The following is a 13,391-nucleotide window of genomic DNA, read 5'->3' on the forward strand; positions in this document are numbered from 1 at the left end:
ATCACTCGCCAGCTCGAGTCTGTAGTCTCTTGTGAAGTCTATCGACCATCGTCGCGCCCTATGACTGCTATAGAGGAGGCTGTCAGGTTGTCGCATCGAATTTTGGATGAGCATAGACTTGGGATTGTAAAAATCTCCCCGCCGCGTTTTATGCCCCGCCGGAGCGCGCGCCATGCTGACCGTGCGCCAATTCTCGTCACGTGGTGGGAATCCGGACACCGAACAAGCCGAGTCATGCGAGCAGCATGAGGCCGGATATCACACGATTCCGATGGCCTCTTGTTGACATCATGCTCATACTGCTCCGCCTTCTCTGGCTCGCTGCGCCTACATATTGTCTTTGGCCGTCGCCTAGCGGACCAATCGCAAACGGCAGCGACGCACTATTCCTATCTTCCAATTTCCACGTGGTTCTGTCATCTTTGACTTCGCTTCCGCCAGATCTTATTGATGCAATCAAGGATGCACAAGGCCAGATAGACAATGATGACTTCGAGCGCCTCACCTTGGAAGACGATCGTGAGAAGCTCCGTGATGCAAGAACGGTAGCGCGTATGACCCTTGAACTTGATCCTCATCGCACTCAACAAGAAAGCCAGATCAGGTCGATCACAGACGACGTGAACTTGGACTTTGCTCAGTGGGCGGAGAATGAAGCGTACCGTCTGCGCATCAGCGAACGCTCATGCGTCCTTTCGGCGTCTACCTCGCTAGGCTTCCTGCGTGGCCTACAGACGTTTGTACAGCTCGTCTACACTTTACCGCTAGACCCAGCAGCCGTAATTGATGACCAGACAGTGCTCGCGAGCGCAAAGCGAACGAGATACATATTGAATACGCCCATAGATATATCGGACAAGCCAGCCTTTCCCGTCAGAGGGCTCATGGTCGATACTTCGAGAGCCTTTCTGCCGGTAGACGCATTGCAGCGTCTCCTGGATGCCATGAGCTGGTCGAAGTTCTCACTACTTCACTGGCACATGACCGATGCGCAATCGTGGCCACTCGAAGTCACGGGCTACCCTGAACTACTGCAAGCCGCCTACAACAGCCAAAGCATCTACAAAGCGAGCAAAGTAGATGAGCTCGTCGCCTTTGCAAATGCTCGTGGGATCCAGGTCATGCTCGAGATCGATATGCCTGGCCATACTGCCTCGATAGGCCTTTCTCACCCGGATCATGTTGCCTGCCATGATGCCATGCCTTGGCAAGCATATTCTGTTGAGCCACCGGCAGGTCAGCTTCGCATTGCAAGCGATACCACGACTGCCTTTGCTCGCGGCATTGTGCAAAGTGTTGCTCGCCGATTTGCAGGCTCACTCTTCAGCACAGGCGGCGATGAAGTCGTGCGTGATTGGTCGTATCACTTTTGCGGTCATTGATAGCATGCTGCCAGAATACAAATTGCTACGCTGAAGACGCAGCAACGCAGCAAGCACTCTCTGCGAGGAACAGTACTTTGATGGATGCATTGAGTGCATTCGTTAGCCAATTGCAGGACGCTGTAGCAGGTGCAGGCAAGAGGCCAGTCGTCTGGGAAGAGATGGTGCTTGATCACAACATCGCTCTTCGCAACGATACCGTCGTCACCGTCTGGCAGACATCCGAGAACGTTCGCAAGGTCGCCCAGAAAGGCTTTCAGATCATTCACGCCGCCAGCGATTATTTCTATCTCGACTGCGGCATGGGTGCCTGGCTCGACAATATGCCGAATGGCACGTCATGGTGTGATCCTTACAAAAGTGGTTTATTCTGTTGAGTCTAGCTACGTACTGACCTGACAAGGCAGCATGGCAGCGAATGCTGTCATTTGACCCCTATGCTGCTCTGCAGAGCAGACAACGGCATCTTGTACTCGGCGGACAGGCTCTTCTGTGGTCCGAGCAAACGGACGAGACCAATTTCGAGCAAAACATCTGGTCAGTCTCTTATGCAAAGACATGTGCATGACTGATAGGTGAGCAGGCCTCGAGCGGCAGCCATCGCTGAGCGTTTCTGGTATCACAATCCAAACGACGACACAACATTATCGCGACTGCACGAGTGGCGCTACCGGCTCGTCAAGCGCGGTATTCGAGCTGTACCACTACAGCCACATTTGTGCGTGCTCAGACCGGGCCTTTGCAGCCTGTAAAGTCATTCAGATGCATGTTGTACGACAACCGTTTACGGATCTGTATCATCCCACGCTTTGTTCTGCGGCGGTGGCGCGATGCCTGCTGCTTTTGACATGATGATGGCATCGACCCGCAAGACAGACAAAGCTGCTTCGGTCGCATAGTCGATTGCACACTGTGTAGCTTGCAAGAGGTCATAGATCTGGGCTTTGTGAGTATCGCAAGTCCCATTCGTCTCGCCCTGCATCTCTACTGATCAGCATGACATACGGGAGCACATTACGGTCACTTGCATCGATGTCAACGCCCGTGGCCATGCCATCCTTGCTCGAGTGGGCAGCGTACAGTCGGCTCAGTACTTCTGTAGCATCAAGACCGGCATTTTCTGCGAGTGTCCGCGGCACGACCTCGAGTGCCTCTGCATACTTTTTGATCGCGTGTTGGGCCAGACCGGGCGTTTTCTCGCCATACTCTGCGATCTGCTTAGCAAGCTCGATTTCCGTAGCGCCCGCGCCGGGTATGAGCCTCTGATCCTTGATGATGCCCTTGACAACGTTCACTCCGTCGTCTACGGCTCGCTCGACATCGTCCATCTGGTTTGTCGTGGCTCCTCGGACGACGACAGTCGCTGTTCGAGTCGTCTCCTCCTCCTGCCTGAAGACGGTGACGCGATCGCCGCCGATCTCAACTGTCTCTACAACGTCGCAGAATCCCATTTCCTCGGGTGTCGGCGCACCTAGTCGAGCTAATGGCGTTGCGCCGACAACTCGGCAAAGCCGCCTTAGCTCGAATTTAGACATGATCTTGATAACGACGATATTGAACCGATTGAGGTAGTGCAGCGCAAGTTCGCCGACCGATGAGCCGCTAACGACAACGTTCACGCCCGCATCCGCAAGCTCTTGGAAGACTTTCTCGAGATGCTTTTCTTCTCCTCGCGAAAAGCCGAGCAATTCTTCTGCGGACTTCAAGAGGACGGTGCCCTTGGTCTCTGTCTGCGCGATATCAATAGCGCAAGTGAAAACTCCGACTTTGGCGTGTGTGGCTTTCTTGATGGTGCCTTCTGGCTCTCGGCCAAAGACCATGCCTGAAATGACTCGGCTGTCGCTAAGACCGCCGCCCATGATCTTGACCACTCGGACGTTATCTACATTGAAGCCAGTCGCTTTGCTCGGCATGACCATGAGCGCCGCTTCGGCCACTAGTCGGGCCAGCAGGTCCTCATTGCCGTATTGCTTTGCAGCGATGATGGGTCGTAGCGCTGTTGCAAGCGAATCTTGCGTCAGTGGTAGCTCAAGCTTCTTGATCTCCAGCGCTGTGCAACACATGAGTCAGCGGTGACATGTGCTCGGCTGTGCTAGACTTACTTTGTAGGACCTCGTCTACTTTGTCGCGTGCCAGCTCATAGCCTCCGATGATCTCGCTTGGATGTAGTCCCAATGTGATCAGATGCTCTGCTTTCCGCAGCAGCTCGCCGGCTAGTATCATCACGAGGTTCGTCCTATCCCCAGCCTGTCAAGACCTTGGCGTCAGACCAGCGCGTCTTGAGTGTAGAAAGGCGTTACCTCTGCCTCTTGTTGCTGTGAGGCCATGACGACAACCTTTGCGGCAGGATGAATGACTTCGAGCTCTCGTACGATCGTTGCTGCATCGTTTGTGACAAAGAGCTTCTCCAGATGACTGCAGGCCAGTCGTCAATAGGTCTTTGCAGCGAAAGACGAACACGCTACTTGATGACCATCTTGTTGCGCCCATTGGGTCCAAAGCTTGTCCGCACAATTTCCGAGAGATTACACACGGCTTCTATGTTTCTGCAAGTCGGCATGATCAGTAGGAGCTGCGAGAGCGACGCTCAAGGACGTACCTGATGACAGCTTCTTCGATCCCTTGGCTAAAGCTGTAGCCATCTTTGAAAAGCCCCGGGCCACTCTGCGGAATCTTCAGCGACTGTCAATCACTCAACGGCATCAGCGTAGACTCAAGTCGACCAGACAAGACCTGCCATGCCTGTCACAACTTGGTGCGTCGGTGGATCAGCGAAAATCGCAGGAGCAATATCGCTTTCGACTAAAGTGCCCCACGATCGACGGCGCGCTTCCGCCTCGGTAAACCGGCGAGCCGAGGCACTTCGACCAGCCTTTTGTTGGGCATGGCAGCGCCGGCGAGCTTTGCGTGTAATCACACAAGGCAGTAGCGAATAGACAGGATGCGCACAGGCTTCGTAGACTTTCTCAAGGACCAGTATGGTCGTCTGCCGCCCATAGGCAAGCATGATCTCTCTGGCAAAGTCGTTGTCGTCACAGGCGCCAATTCAGGTTTCGTTCGGCCTTCACTGCAAAAGAACATCACTCATCGCGTTTGTACAGGTCTCGGCCTCGAGACGGCGCGACACCTGTCTCAGTTCAAACCCAAGAAGCTCATCCTGGCCTGCCGCGATTCAGGCAGGGCGCTCGATGCCAAAGAATCCATTTTCAACACATGTAATTTATCGGCAGACGATATCCCTGTATGGCACCTCGACCTCACAAAGTATGAGACCGTCAAGAAGTTCGTGCAACGCTTAGAAGAAGAGGCGGGCCGCATCGATTATCTGTTCTGCTGTGCTGGCGTTTCGACCGAACAGCTGTCTTTGACACCAGACGGCAATGAATCCAGCTTGCAAGTCAACGTGCTCGCTAATGCGCTTCTGATCATGCTGCTTCTACCGATGCTGGAGAAGTCGGCAACGCCACAGACACCCTCACGCATCGTTGTCGTCGGCAGTCTCGCGCATGAGATCATCGCAGACCTACCCGACAGTCTCGCCGCCGAACAGTCTACCGAGGAGAAAACAGCAAGACAATTCCTCGTCCAGCTCAATGATGAGAGTAAGCTGGCAGCGGCAGCCAAGAGCAAGTCAGCATCGACCAAAGCGCTTTCGATGGCAATGAGATACAATCTCACCAAATTGTTCGATCTTATGCTCGTTCGCCAGATTGGCCCTCGCCTTCCACAGAGTGTAGTCATGTCCTGCGTCGATCCAGGCATGTGTGCGACACCGCTCGTCAAAGGCTGGCAGTACGTCATCCTCGCCTTTCTCGTAGCAAGACCGGCGTGGAAAGGCGCCCTCACGATTGTCTATCCCGCCCTATCTGTTGCGCCGGAGAAGGCTCGCGGCGAGTACTTTGCTACTTGCCGTTTGCAAACGAGGTACGCCTATGCCCACCCGCGTCAAATCTGGCTGACTGACTAGTTGAGCAGAGTGAGCTACCTGGTCGATAGCGAAAAGGGCAGATTACTAGAAGAACAAGTCAGCAAAGCTATCATAGCGCATCTCAGGACCATCGATACACGCGTGCCAGACATTTTCGCAGAATGAACGCAGCTGCATCTACCTCAACACTGTACTAGACGGCGATAGGACCGCCTCCTCTGTACTCAATGTAGCATGTCTATGAGGCACATTCCAGGCATTCCAATCGCCACTGAAGTGATGCGACTGACGTAACCGCTTACTGCGCGATGCTGTCATTGAAGCAGGCTGCGGCTTTCTGGGCGTACCGCGTAGCACAGAAGGCGTTCTGCTCGGCGATGCGTTGGTGGCAGGTAGCAATAGCTCGTCTGATTCGACAGTAGAAATAAGCTCGTATTGTCCAGTCAACTTGGCAGTCAGGATGCCCACTAATCGTTTGAGCTGCGTCTTAAAGACAAGAGGCACTGTCGAGATGAGTGTGACAAGCACGAGCTTGATGACGAGTGAGGGGGACCAGATGGAGCCTAGCGCGTCTGCATCTATCGCCGACACTTGCGCTAGCAGTTGACCCACCTGCGTTGTCGTGAAATTGTAGGGCCCGCTGCCGATGACCAGCGTGACGAAGAAGGGCAAAAGCGGCACCGCCAAGACACCGGAGACGATATTGAGCACTGAGTAAGGCAGAAGCGGAAAAAATCGCGCTAGCAGTAGGTAGGAGAACAAGTCGTCAGGATTGCTGTCCAGATGACCTTTTGTGATCGCTAGGGGTCTCGCGAAGAATCTCTCGACCTGCGGTGAAATCAGCATGTGATGCAGGCAAAGTGAATAGGGGCTCACTAGGTCTTTGCAGATAGCCGCCATGCCGTAGGCGGCAGAGCTACCGACCGCGGTCAAAAGGCAAGTGTAAATCGTGCCGAGGAATGTGCCATACAGTGCGCCGAATAGGATGTTCATTAGTATTGAGCCGGGTATTGAAAAAGCCTGCTTGAAGACAAACAAGCAACTGGCAAGTGCGTGGAAGCATCAGCATCGCCTGCATACTATATATGCTGGCAGCAAGTGCTTACCATAAGATCGTGAAGACGTGCAGGCTCTGGCGTGTGCCAGCTGCGCCGTACTGCTTGAGCGCGAGCGTCTGGGCTCGTACATCGCTCAGACTGTGCGGCAGCTGTAGTGTGGGTATAGTGGAGACAAGATAGACGACCAGTCCGAGTGAGATAACGAACAGTCCCGCCAGGATGAGCATTGGCCTCAATAGCGCATGCAGGGGTCTGCCTGATGGCACTGCCGGCGAAGGTGCAGATATGCTGCCTGTCCGCGCGATCTTGCCGGTCTGATCTTGTGGGTAGGGTGAGAAGCCTTGCGGACCATTTGACCAACGTGTAGAGCGCGGATGCGAATTGTCAAATGCCAGGTCATTTGCAGCTTCGAGATCGGCTTGACTGTTGTAGTACGACCAGACACGACTGGGCATCGCAGTCCATGGTCCTGCGAGAATCGTTGACGCGCGCTCTCGACCTTTCCCGTGAGGTCGAGGCGGTGACTCTTGCCATTCAGTTGGAGGCGTCCTTGGCGGGGATGAATCTGGACTGGAGCCACTTGTCAAGTCTCCCGATAGAGACGGCGCTCCGAGCTTGTCATCAAACTCGGAGTCAGTCTGGAAGGAGGAGCTTGAGCCGGATGCGACCGCCGCTGACGACTTGGATCTGTGATCAGGCGACGATGTCAAAGGCGAAAGAGTGTGCGTATAAGCACGCATCGTCCGCGGCCGACCTGTGCTTGCGCTCGAGGTGGCACTGTTACGTCTTGGTACAGCGCTGGACGGCATCTGACGACTTGCGTATGCATCCGTGTCTGTACCTTCAAGTGTCGCCTCGCCGGATGCTAAAGTCCGCGCTGTAGCAGAGTTGATCAGTGACCGTGCTCTCTGCCTGGTCGTGATGCTCGTCAACGGCAATCTCAAGGCGGAAGGAGGTAGCAGGCTTTCGGCAGGCGAGGCAGGCGCGACGAGCTCGTCCTTCGCCATGCTCACTTGCTCCTTCGGGCTCCCCATTGCCATGGCTGGCGTAGCACTGCCAGCAGAACCTCCGGCCTGACTAGAGCCGAACAGATTCGAGAGGGAAGCTCTTGTGGGCAGAACGAAGAGCGAAGAGGAGCGCTTGATGCCGTTCCGACTGGAGTAAGCGGTTGTGCCTCCTGCTGACAAGCCGGACGCGGATGCCACCGGAGTGCTCGGTGCACCATCAGTACCTGTCGACATGTCGTACAGCTGATGCTGCTTCGATGCCAAGCTGGCCTTGGATGGCCCGAGCGCCGCTTGAGGAGTGCGGCTTCAGACTGGCGACCAGGCGTCGAGGCATGCGCAAAATCATGATCAACACAGGCGACGAGCAGTTCGGCCATCGGTCGAGCGATCTCCTCGATCGTTTTGCTCGCCGTCGTCTTGATCTTGTCGCGCGCAGCAACGACAAGTCAAGATCACAGCATGATATGCATTGTCTGCACGGATCCCTGCTCATGAGCATGACACGATAGCCAGACTACACATCAAGATGTCGACCAACAAAGGCAATGCGGCCAAAGAGACGCGACAGAGCTCAGACAATTCTGACCGAACACTGGCTGAGACGAAGGAAGACAAAGATCCCTTCCTTGTCTCGTTCGCAGACGACGACCCCGAGTCACCGCTCTCGTGGCCAGCATGGAAGCGTTGGTCTATCGTGCTTATCATCTCCATGGGCGCGACTTGCGTCACTTGCGCATCCAGCATGGTTGCATCTACCTACACGGCAGTCGAGCCAGAGTTTGGCATCTCTGAAGAAGTCGCTACGCTCTCTTTGTCCTTGTTCGTCTGGGGCCTCGGTATCTCGCCACTGTTCCTCGCCCCACTATCGGAAACCTACGGCAGGCGTCCAATCTACCTGATCTCATTCGCGCTATTCCTGCTGTTCAACATTCCAGTCGCTGCCGCCCACAACGCAGCAACATGGCTCGTCGGACGTACATTGACTGGCTTGTTCGCCGCGCCTTTTCTCAGCGTGGCAGGCGGTAGCGTCACAGACATGTTCAGTGGACCCAAGACTGGCCGGCCGATGGCGATCTTCACTGCGTCACCCTTCATAGGTCCGGCTGCGGGTCCCATCTTGGCGGATGCCATCAACGCACATCAGAATTGGCGTGTGACATGGTATTTCATGCTTGCTTGGGCTGTGAGTCCTGCCGCTAGTAGGCTGCACCGAGCTCATTATTTCTTGCAGGGATTGCAATTTGCAGCGCTCGTCTTCTTTGTGCCAGAGACCTATGCACCGGCATTGCTCGTCAAGAAAGCAGCCCGATTGCGCAAGCAGACTGGCGATGATAGATACCAGGCCCCTTTAGATCGACAAGAAGGCTCCATCATCAAAGAGGTCTTCATCTCTTGCGCGCGTCCCTTCCAGCTGCTTGCCTACGAGCCCATGTGCGCTCTACTCTGCAGCTGGACCGCTCTCCTCCTTGCGATCTTGTATGTCTTCTTTAGTGCCTACAACATCGTATACATGGACGTCCACGGCTTCACCCTACAAGAGACCGGCTTCACTTTCTTCGGCCTCTTGCTCGGCGTCATCCTCGGCACCGCGACTTCGCCCATCTTCGAGACACTTTATAGACGCTCCGCACAGCGGTTAGGTCATCAGCCGCCCCCGGAGATTCACTTGCGTAAGGGCATGGTGGGCGGCCCACTGCTCACAATTTCCCTCTTTATCTTTGCAGTCACAAGTATGTGCGAGCTGTCTCTGGTGAAATTTCGACTGATCCAGTCCAGCAGCGCATGCACACCCTGCAATCAGCATAGTCTTCAGCGTACCATTTGGTGCCGGCGTTGTGCTCGTCTTCAGCTCGGTTTTCACGTATCTCACCGACGCTTACAGGCCTTATGCTGCGTCTGCTCTGGTCAGTACAGCACAGCACAAGCTCGAGCTTGCTGACATGTGCATCAGGCGAGCAACTCTGCGACCAGATCTGCCTTGGCAGGCGCGCTGCCGCTGGTTTCCAATCAGAGTGAGTCGCAAATGTCTGCATGACCACAATCCGCTGACCCAGCTCAGTGTACCATCGTCTCGGCACCATTGGCGCGACGTGTCTCCTGGCTGGTCTCACTGCCTTGGCAGTGCCACTGCCGTTCATCTTTTCGCGCTATGGCGCTCGGATACGCAAGAACTCACGCTTTTCGTAATGCGCACTCTCTGTAACGTGAGCAAAATGTATTGATGTACAAAAGCATGTGATAGTCTATACAGTCCAATATATAGTGTTCAAGTACAGCCATTAGCAAAGATCATCAGATGCCGGGGTCTGGGCGAGCGTGGCGGGTCAGTGCCGCTGACAGCTCTTGCAGGGATACCGGTTTTCTGCATAGGCAAGCGCATCAGTAGCTGCATTGACGGTCGAGCGTAGAACCCACGTCAAGAAGTCGTCCATGCCGACTGCCTTGCATGCAGTCTCGGACTCTGTCGTCACGTTTGCTGTCAACGCGAGAATGGGTAAACGGCCTTGCAGCTCGCCGGAGCGTTCCTTGGCGCGAATGAGCTGCGTTGCTTCGAAGCCTGACATCAGAGGCATGGACAGGTCCATCAGCACGCAATGATAATAGTCTGTGATTGCGAGCTCGACTGCGATCTGGCCATTGTCGGCTGTTCGGCAACTCCAGCCGAGACGTGTGATGATTCTGCTCATTAGTCTTTGGTTGATAGGGTTGTCTTCGGCCAGCAAGACGAGGCCTTTCGTTTTTGAAGGCGTGCGATCGACTGGGGGCCGGATAAGTCGGTCTGGTCGATCTTCTGGTGACGTCGAAAGTGCGACATGCGGCTCTGCTGTAGCTGTAGCTTCTTCTGTACTGTCGAGGAAGCGAACGCTCCGGGCGGGCAAACTGTCCATAGCCGTCGTCTCGATCTCTTGACCGAGATAGTGATCCGGGTCCTCGAGCAGCTTGACGACGAGATGTAGGACAGTAGGGCGCTTAATGAGGATCACCCGGTTCGTTGCGTGCAAGTCCTTGTCGCCGACTATCGTATCCGGATCGCTGTCGTGCACCACGACGAAGACAGCCTTCCTCTTTTGAGCGAGGAATTCAAGTAGGACAGGCGCAGCAGCTAAGCTTTGTGTATCGGTCCAAATTATGTCGCTCTCTTGCGCCAGACTTTCGACAGTGGCATCTGGTGACAAGGCGGAGGCAGGGAAGCCCAGTCTGGTGAGCAGCTCGATGACGAGCTCCTGAGTGCGCTCGTCACGACAGCTGACGACGCAGCGATTCGTTCGCGGCCCTCTTTCTGCAAATTCTTCTTGTCTGTTGTCTGTCGAGAACGTGACTGGTAAAGTGACAGAAAAGGTGCTGCCTTTGCCTTCTGTGCTCGAGACTTCGATTTTGCCGCTCATGCGCTCGACGAGCTGTCTCACAATGGACAAGCCTAGGCCACTGCCATAGAAGCGCCTTGCATACGTTGCATCGGCTTGCCGGAAAGGTTCAAAGATGGATGACCGGAAGCTGGCCGGGATACCGCAGCCAGAATCGACCACTTTGACGAGTAGGTTGTCCGCGCTTCTTGAGACATCGACGAGGACGAAGCCAGCCGATGTCGCTTTCAGTGCGTTGGATAGCAGACTTCAGAGCCATATCAGCTACTGTGGGCGCGACAAGGCAGAGAACCCACTTCATGATGATGCGTAGTGCATACGTCTCGTCGAGGAAGAGTGTGTCTGGCACATCCTCCGCCACGACGACGATAACATCTACTCCCTTCTGTAGCCCGACGGGCTGTCCGTTATTCTTGTCGACGGTCATTCGCCCCAAAGATTCGAGCAGCTTGCGGATTGCGACTTGTACCGGCCGCGCTGATGACTCCGAGTTACCTCGCTCTAGCTTACTGAAATCTAGGACGTTGCCGGCGATAAGATTGATGCTGTGACAAGCCTGCCGTATGTTGCCCAGGAAGTCCAACTGCTCTTCTGTGAGATCAGTCCGGAGGAGCAATTCTGTGTAGCTAAAGCTACAGTCAGCTTCGCTTCCTTGGCACAGCAGGAGACATACCCAGTGACTGTGCTAAGCGGAGTACGAAGTTCGTGCGACGCCACAACAAGGAAATTCTTCTGAAGTGCTTGAGCTTGCTCTGCAACTTCGGATGCCGCTAGCGCTCGCCACATCCGCCTCTTAATCCAGACTGTCTCTGCCAAGCGATTACGCGCTGTTGTTGCAGAGTGAGCAAGGACTGCGCTGAAGACGACACAAGTGAGAATCGCTACAACTGTGATCGCAAAGGGCAGCGCCGGCGGATACTGCTTGTGCGAATGAGTGCCTGTCAGGGAGCGATTGGGTGAAGACTTACGCCTGCATCTGCTTGCGGAGGCGAATAAGAGTAAAAGATGGCGGCATGCTGACCGGTATAGTGCATCGATGCAACGCCTGTAGCGGCGGTGAAAGAAAAAGCGATCTGCTTGAAGAAGCTGACCTCAATCGAAGGAAGCCAGACTGTCGCAACAAGCGTGACGACGTATGCGACGATGAAAGACAGTACGATGACGAATGGGCGCCATTCGATGAAACCGTGATCGATGCGCATAGCTGCCATTCCTTGGTAGTGCATCGTGAAGACGGCGAGGGCCCAGAGAAGAGCGCGCATGCAGGCGCCGAGCGTGAAGCCCCGTCTCAGATCATCGAGAAGGTCTTCTTTCCAATCGTGTTCCGAATCGCCGTTGTTAGCACGTCGTTTTAATCGCGCCTTGACATGAGATGGCAAACGGAGCTCTTGATCAGACGTATGCTCGCTGGGATCAGTCGTCTCGTTACGCGCAGCTGAATCTGACGAATTACTGCTATGCGCGGAAGGACGTTGCCGCGATCGGCCGCGCTGTCCACTGCCGTGGCTGCCGTCTGAGCCGATTCGTTGCAAAGAGTGCGAAGGTGTCGCGTCGACAAGTGCAGGCTTTATGCTGTCGCTAGATTCCCGGCGACTTGGTCTTGATGAGGGCTTGCTTGAAGGCGTCGAGTAGCTTATACTGCTGTCTGAGCCACTCAGCCTAGCAAGTGTTGGCAGTGGGCGTGGTGCGGGTCGTTCCATGGCGGAGTGGCTGCTATGTCCATTAGCGAGCCTCTCCTCTTGCTCGTCCAGTAGCCGTCCCCGCTCGACAAGAGCCTCTTCTGGGTCGTCATCAGGCGCTGTGTAATTGCTATGACTACGACTCGTCTCGGTCATCCGGTCGCCGTCCTCGGAGCCCGATGACTCTGACTTGTGGCCGATGAGCGGCCTTTGCGATTCGAGGTCTCCGCCTTGGTCGTCTTGTGACGCAGATTGCGGGTTTAGCCTTGCCTTGATATACCGTGTCCACTGCTTCAGCCGGAGATGGCGGAACACGTTGCTTGACAGAGCTGCAAAGGTGAAGAGGACCGCGACAACAGCCGACATGACCGTCGTGAAGGGCTCGAAGGTGACATTGACGTCGAATCGGCATGCAAGCATGCCCAAAAAGTGTAGGCAGAAGATACCGCAGCCTCCAAAAGTCACACTGGCTCCGAGCAGCCATAGCCAGCTGCTGCTTCCTTTGGTATGTAGTGCATGATAGTGGTTCGCGATGAGCTGTGTGGTCGTATAGGCGCCCAACCAGGACACGAAGAAGGACAGCACTACGAGCGAAGGATCGAACTTGGGATGGAGTAGTCTGGGCTCGTCTAGCAAGTCGGCCATCGCGCTCGCTGTTGACATTGTGCCACCAGAGCGCCTGCTGCCGGCCGACGATCAAAGAGCGCGGGAATGGACTCGTGCAATGATCGCAAGCGTCGTGGCAGCCTTCAAGGAGTAGTTGCGAAGCTTGTCACAAACATTGCCGTCACAGCACACGGCTGCTGCTGCTGCCTGCCTGCCCGCGATGAATTAGGGTTTGTCTCCATTTCTTCCATGCCCGGAAAAGAGGCGCAGGACGCGTCTGATATTGTTGACGCGTTCGCGCTGACGTCGCCGGGCCGCTTCTTCCGATAGCGCAGCGTGCGGGCAATTATCATGATGACAAGTACT

The 13,391-nt window shown here is 55.1% G+C and overlaps 6 protein-coding genes across 6 annotated transcripts; 3 read left to right on the forward strand and 3 right to left on the reverse strand.

The window, feature by feature from the left end:
- Positions 1-290: 290 nt before the first annotated feature.
- Positions 291-2,134, forward strand: L969DRAFT_51544 (glycoside hydrolase family 20 protein; the record flags this gene model as incomplete). Its single annotated transcript, XM_014711219.1, has 4 exons — positions 291-1,346; positions 1,397-1,742; positions 1,790-1,919; positions 1,966-2,134. 4 exons carry the CDS (start codon positions 291-293, stop codon positions 2,132-2,134), a joined length of 1,701 nt encoding a protein of 566 aa, XP_014566705.1.
- L969DRAFT_89390 (uncharacterized protein) lies at positions 1,858-4,161 on the reverse strand. Its single transcript, XM_014711220.1, has 8 exons — positions 4,120-4,161; positions 3,982-4,064; positions 3,848-3,928; positions 3,683-3,797; positions 3,485-3,629; positions 2,411-3,432; positions 1,963-2,358; positions 1,858-1,916 (listed from the first exon to the last, which is right to left on the reverse strand). Exons 1-7 carry the CDS (start codon positions 4,120-4,122, stop codon positions 2,167-2,169), a joined length of 1,641 nt encoding a protein of 546 aa, XP_014566706.1. The 5' UTR covers positions 4,123-4,161; the 3' UTR covers positions 1,858-1,916; positions 1,963-2,166.
- Positions 4,162-4,323: 162 nt separating this feature from the next.
- L969DRAFT_95977 (uncharacterized protein) lies at positions 4,324-5,475 on the forward strand (the record flags this gene model as incomplete). Its single annotated transcript, XM_014711221.1, has 3 exons — positions 4,324-4,432; positions 4,484-5,306; positions 5,358-5,475. 3 exons carry the CDS (start codon positions 4,324-4,326, stop codon positions 5,473-5,475), a joined length of 1,050 nt encoding a protein of 349 aa, XP_014566707.1.
- A 12-nt stretch (positions 5,476-5,487) lies between these two features.
- L969DRAFT_95978 (uncharacterized protein) lies at positions 5,488-7,609 on the reverse strand (the record flags this gene model as incomplete). The annotated part of the gene is made up of 3 exons (XM_014711222.1): positions 5,488-6,138; positions 6,187-6,352; positions 6,417-7,609. The coding sequence occupies 3 exons, from the start codon at positions 7,607-7,609 to the stop codon at positions 5,488-5,490; spliced, it is 2,010 nt and encodes a 669-aa protein (XP_014566708.1).
- A 210-nt stretch (positions 7,610-7,819) lies between these two features.
- On the forward strand, positions 7,820-9,871 carry L969DRAFT_104736 (uncharacterized protein). Its single transcript, XM_014711223.1, has 5 exons — positions 7,820-8,558; positions 8,607-9,105; positions 9,155-9,279; positions 9,327-9,387; positions 9,435-9,871. The coding sequence occupies exons 1-5, from the start codon at positions 7,902-7,904 to the stop codon at positions 9,560-9,562; spliced, it is 1,470 nt and encodes a 489-aa protein (XP_014566709.1). The 5' UTR covers positions 7,820-7,901; the 3' UTR covers positions 9,563-9,871.
- L969DRAFT_95980 (uncharacterized protein) lies at positions 9,668-13,082 on the reverse strand (the record flags this gene model as incomplete). The annotated part of the gene is made up of 5 exons (XM_014711224.1): positions 9,668-9,737; positions 9,791-10,987; positions 11,037-11,366; positions 11,414-11,658; positions 11,709-13,082. 5 exons carry the CDS (start codon positions 13,080-13,082, stop codon positions 9,668-9,670), a joined length of 3,216 nt encoding a protein of 1,071 aa, XP_014566710.1.
- Between the last annotated feature and the right edge of the window lie 309 nt (positions 13,083-13,391).

The sequence above is a fragment of the Mixia osmundae genome, assembly GCF_000708205.1.
Source record: "Mixia osmundae IAM 14324 unplaced genomic scaffold scaffold_8, whole genome shotgun sequence".
Classification (NCBI taxonomy): domain Eukaryota; kingdom Fungi; phylum Basidiomycota; class Mixiomycetes; order Mixiales; family Mixiaceae; genus Mixia; species Mixia osmundae.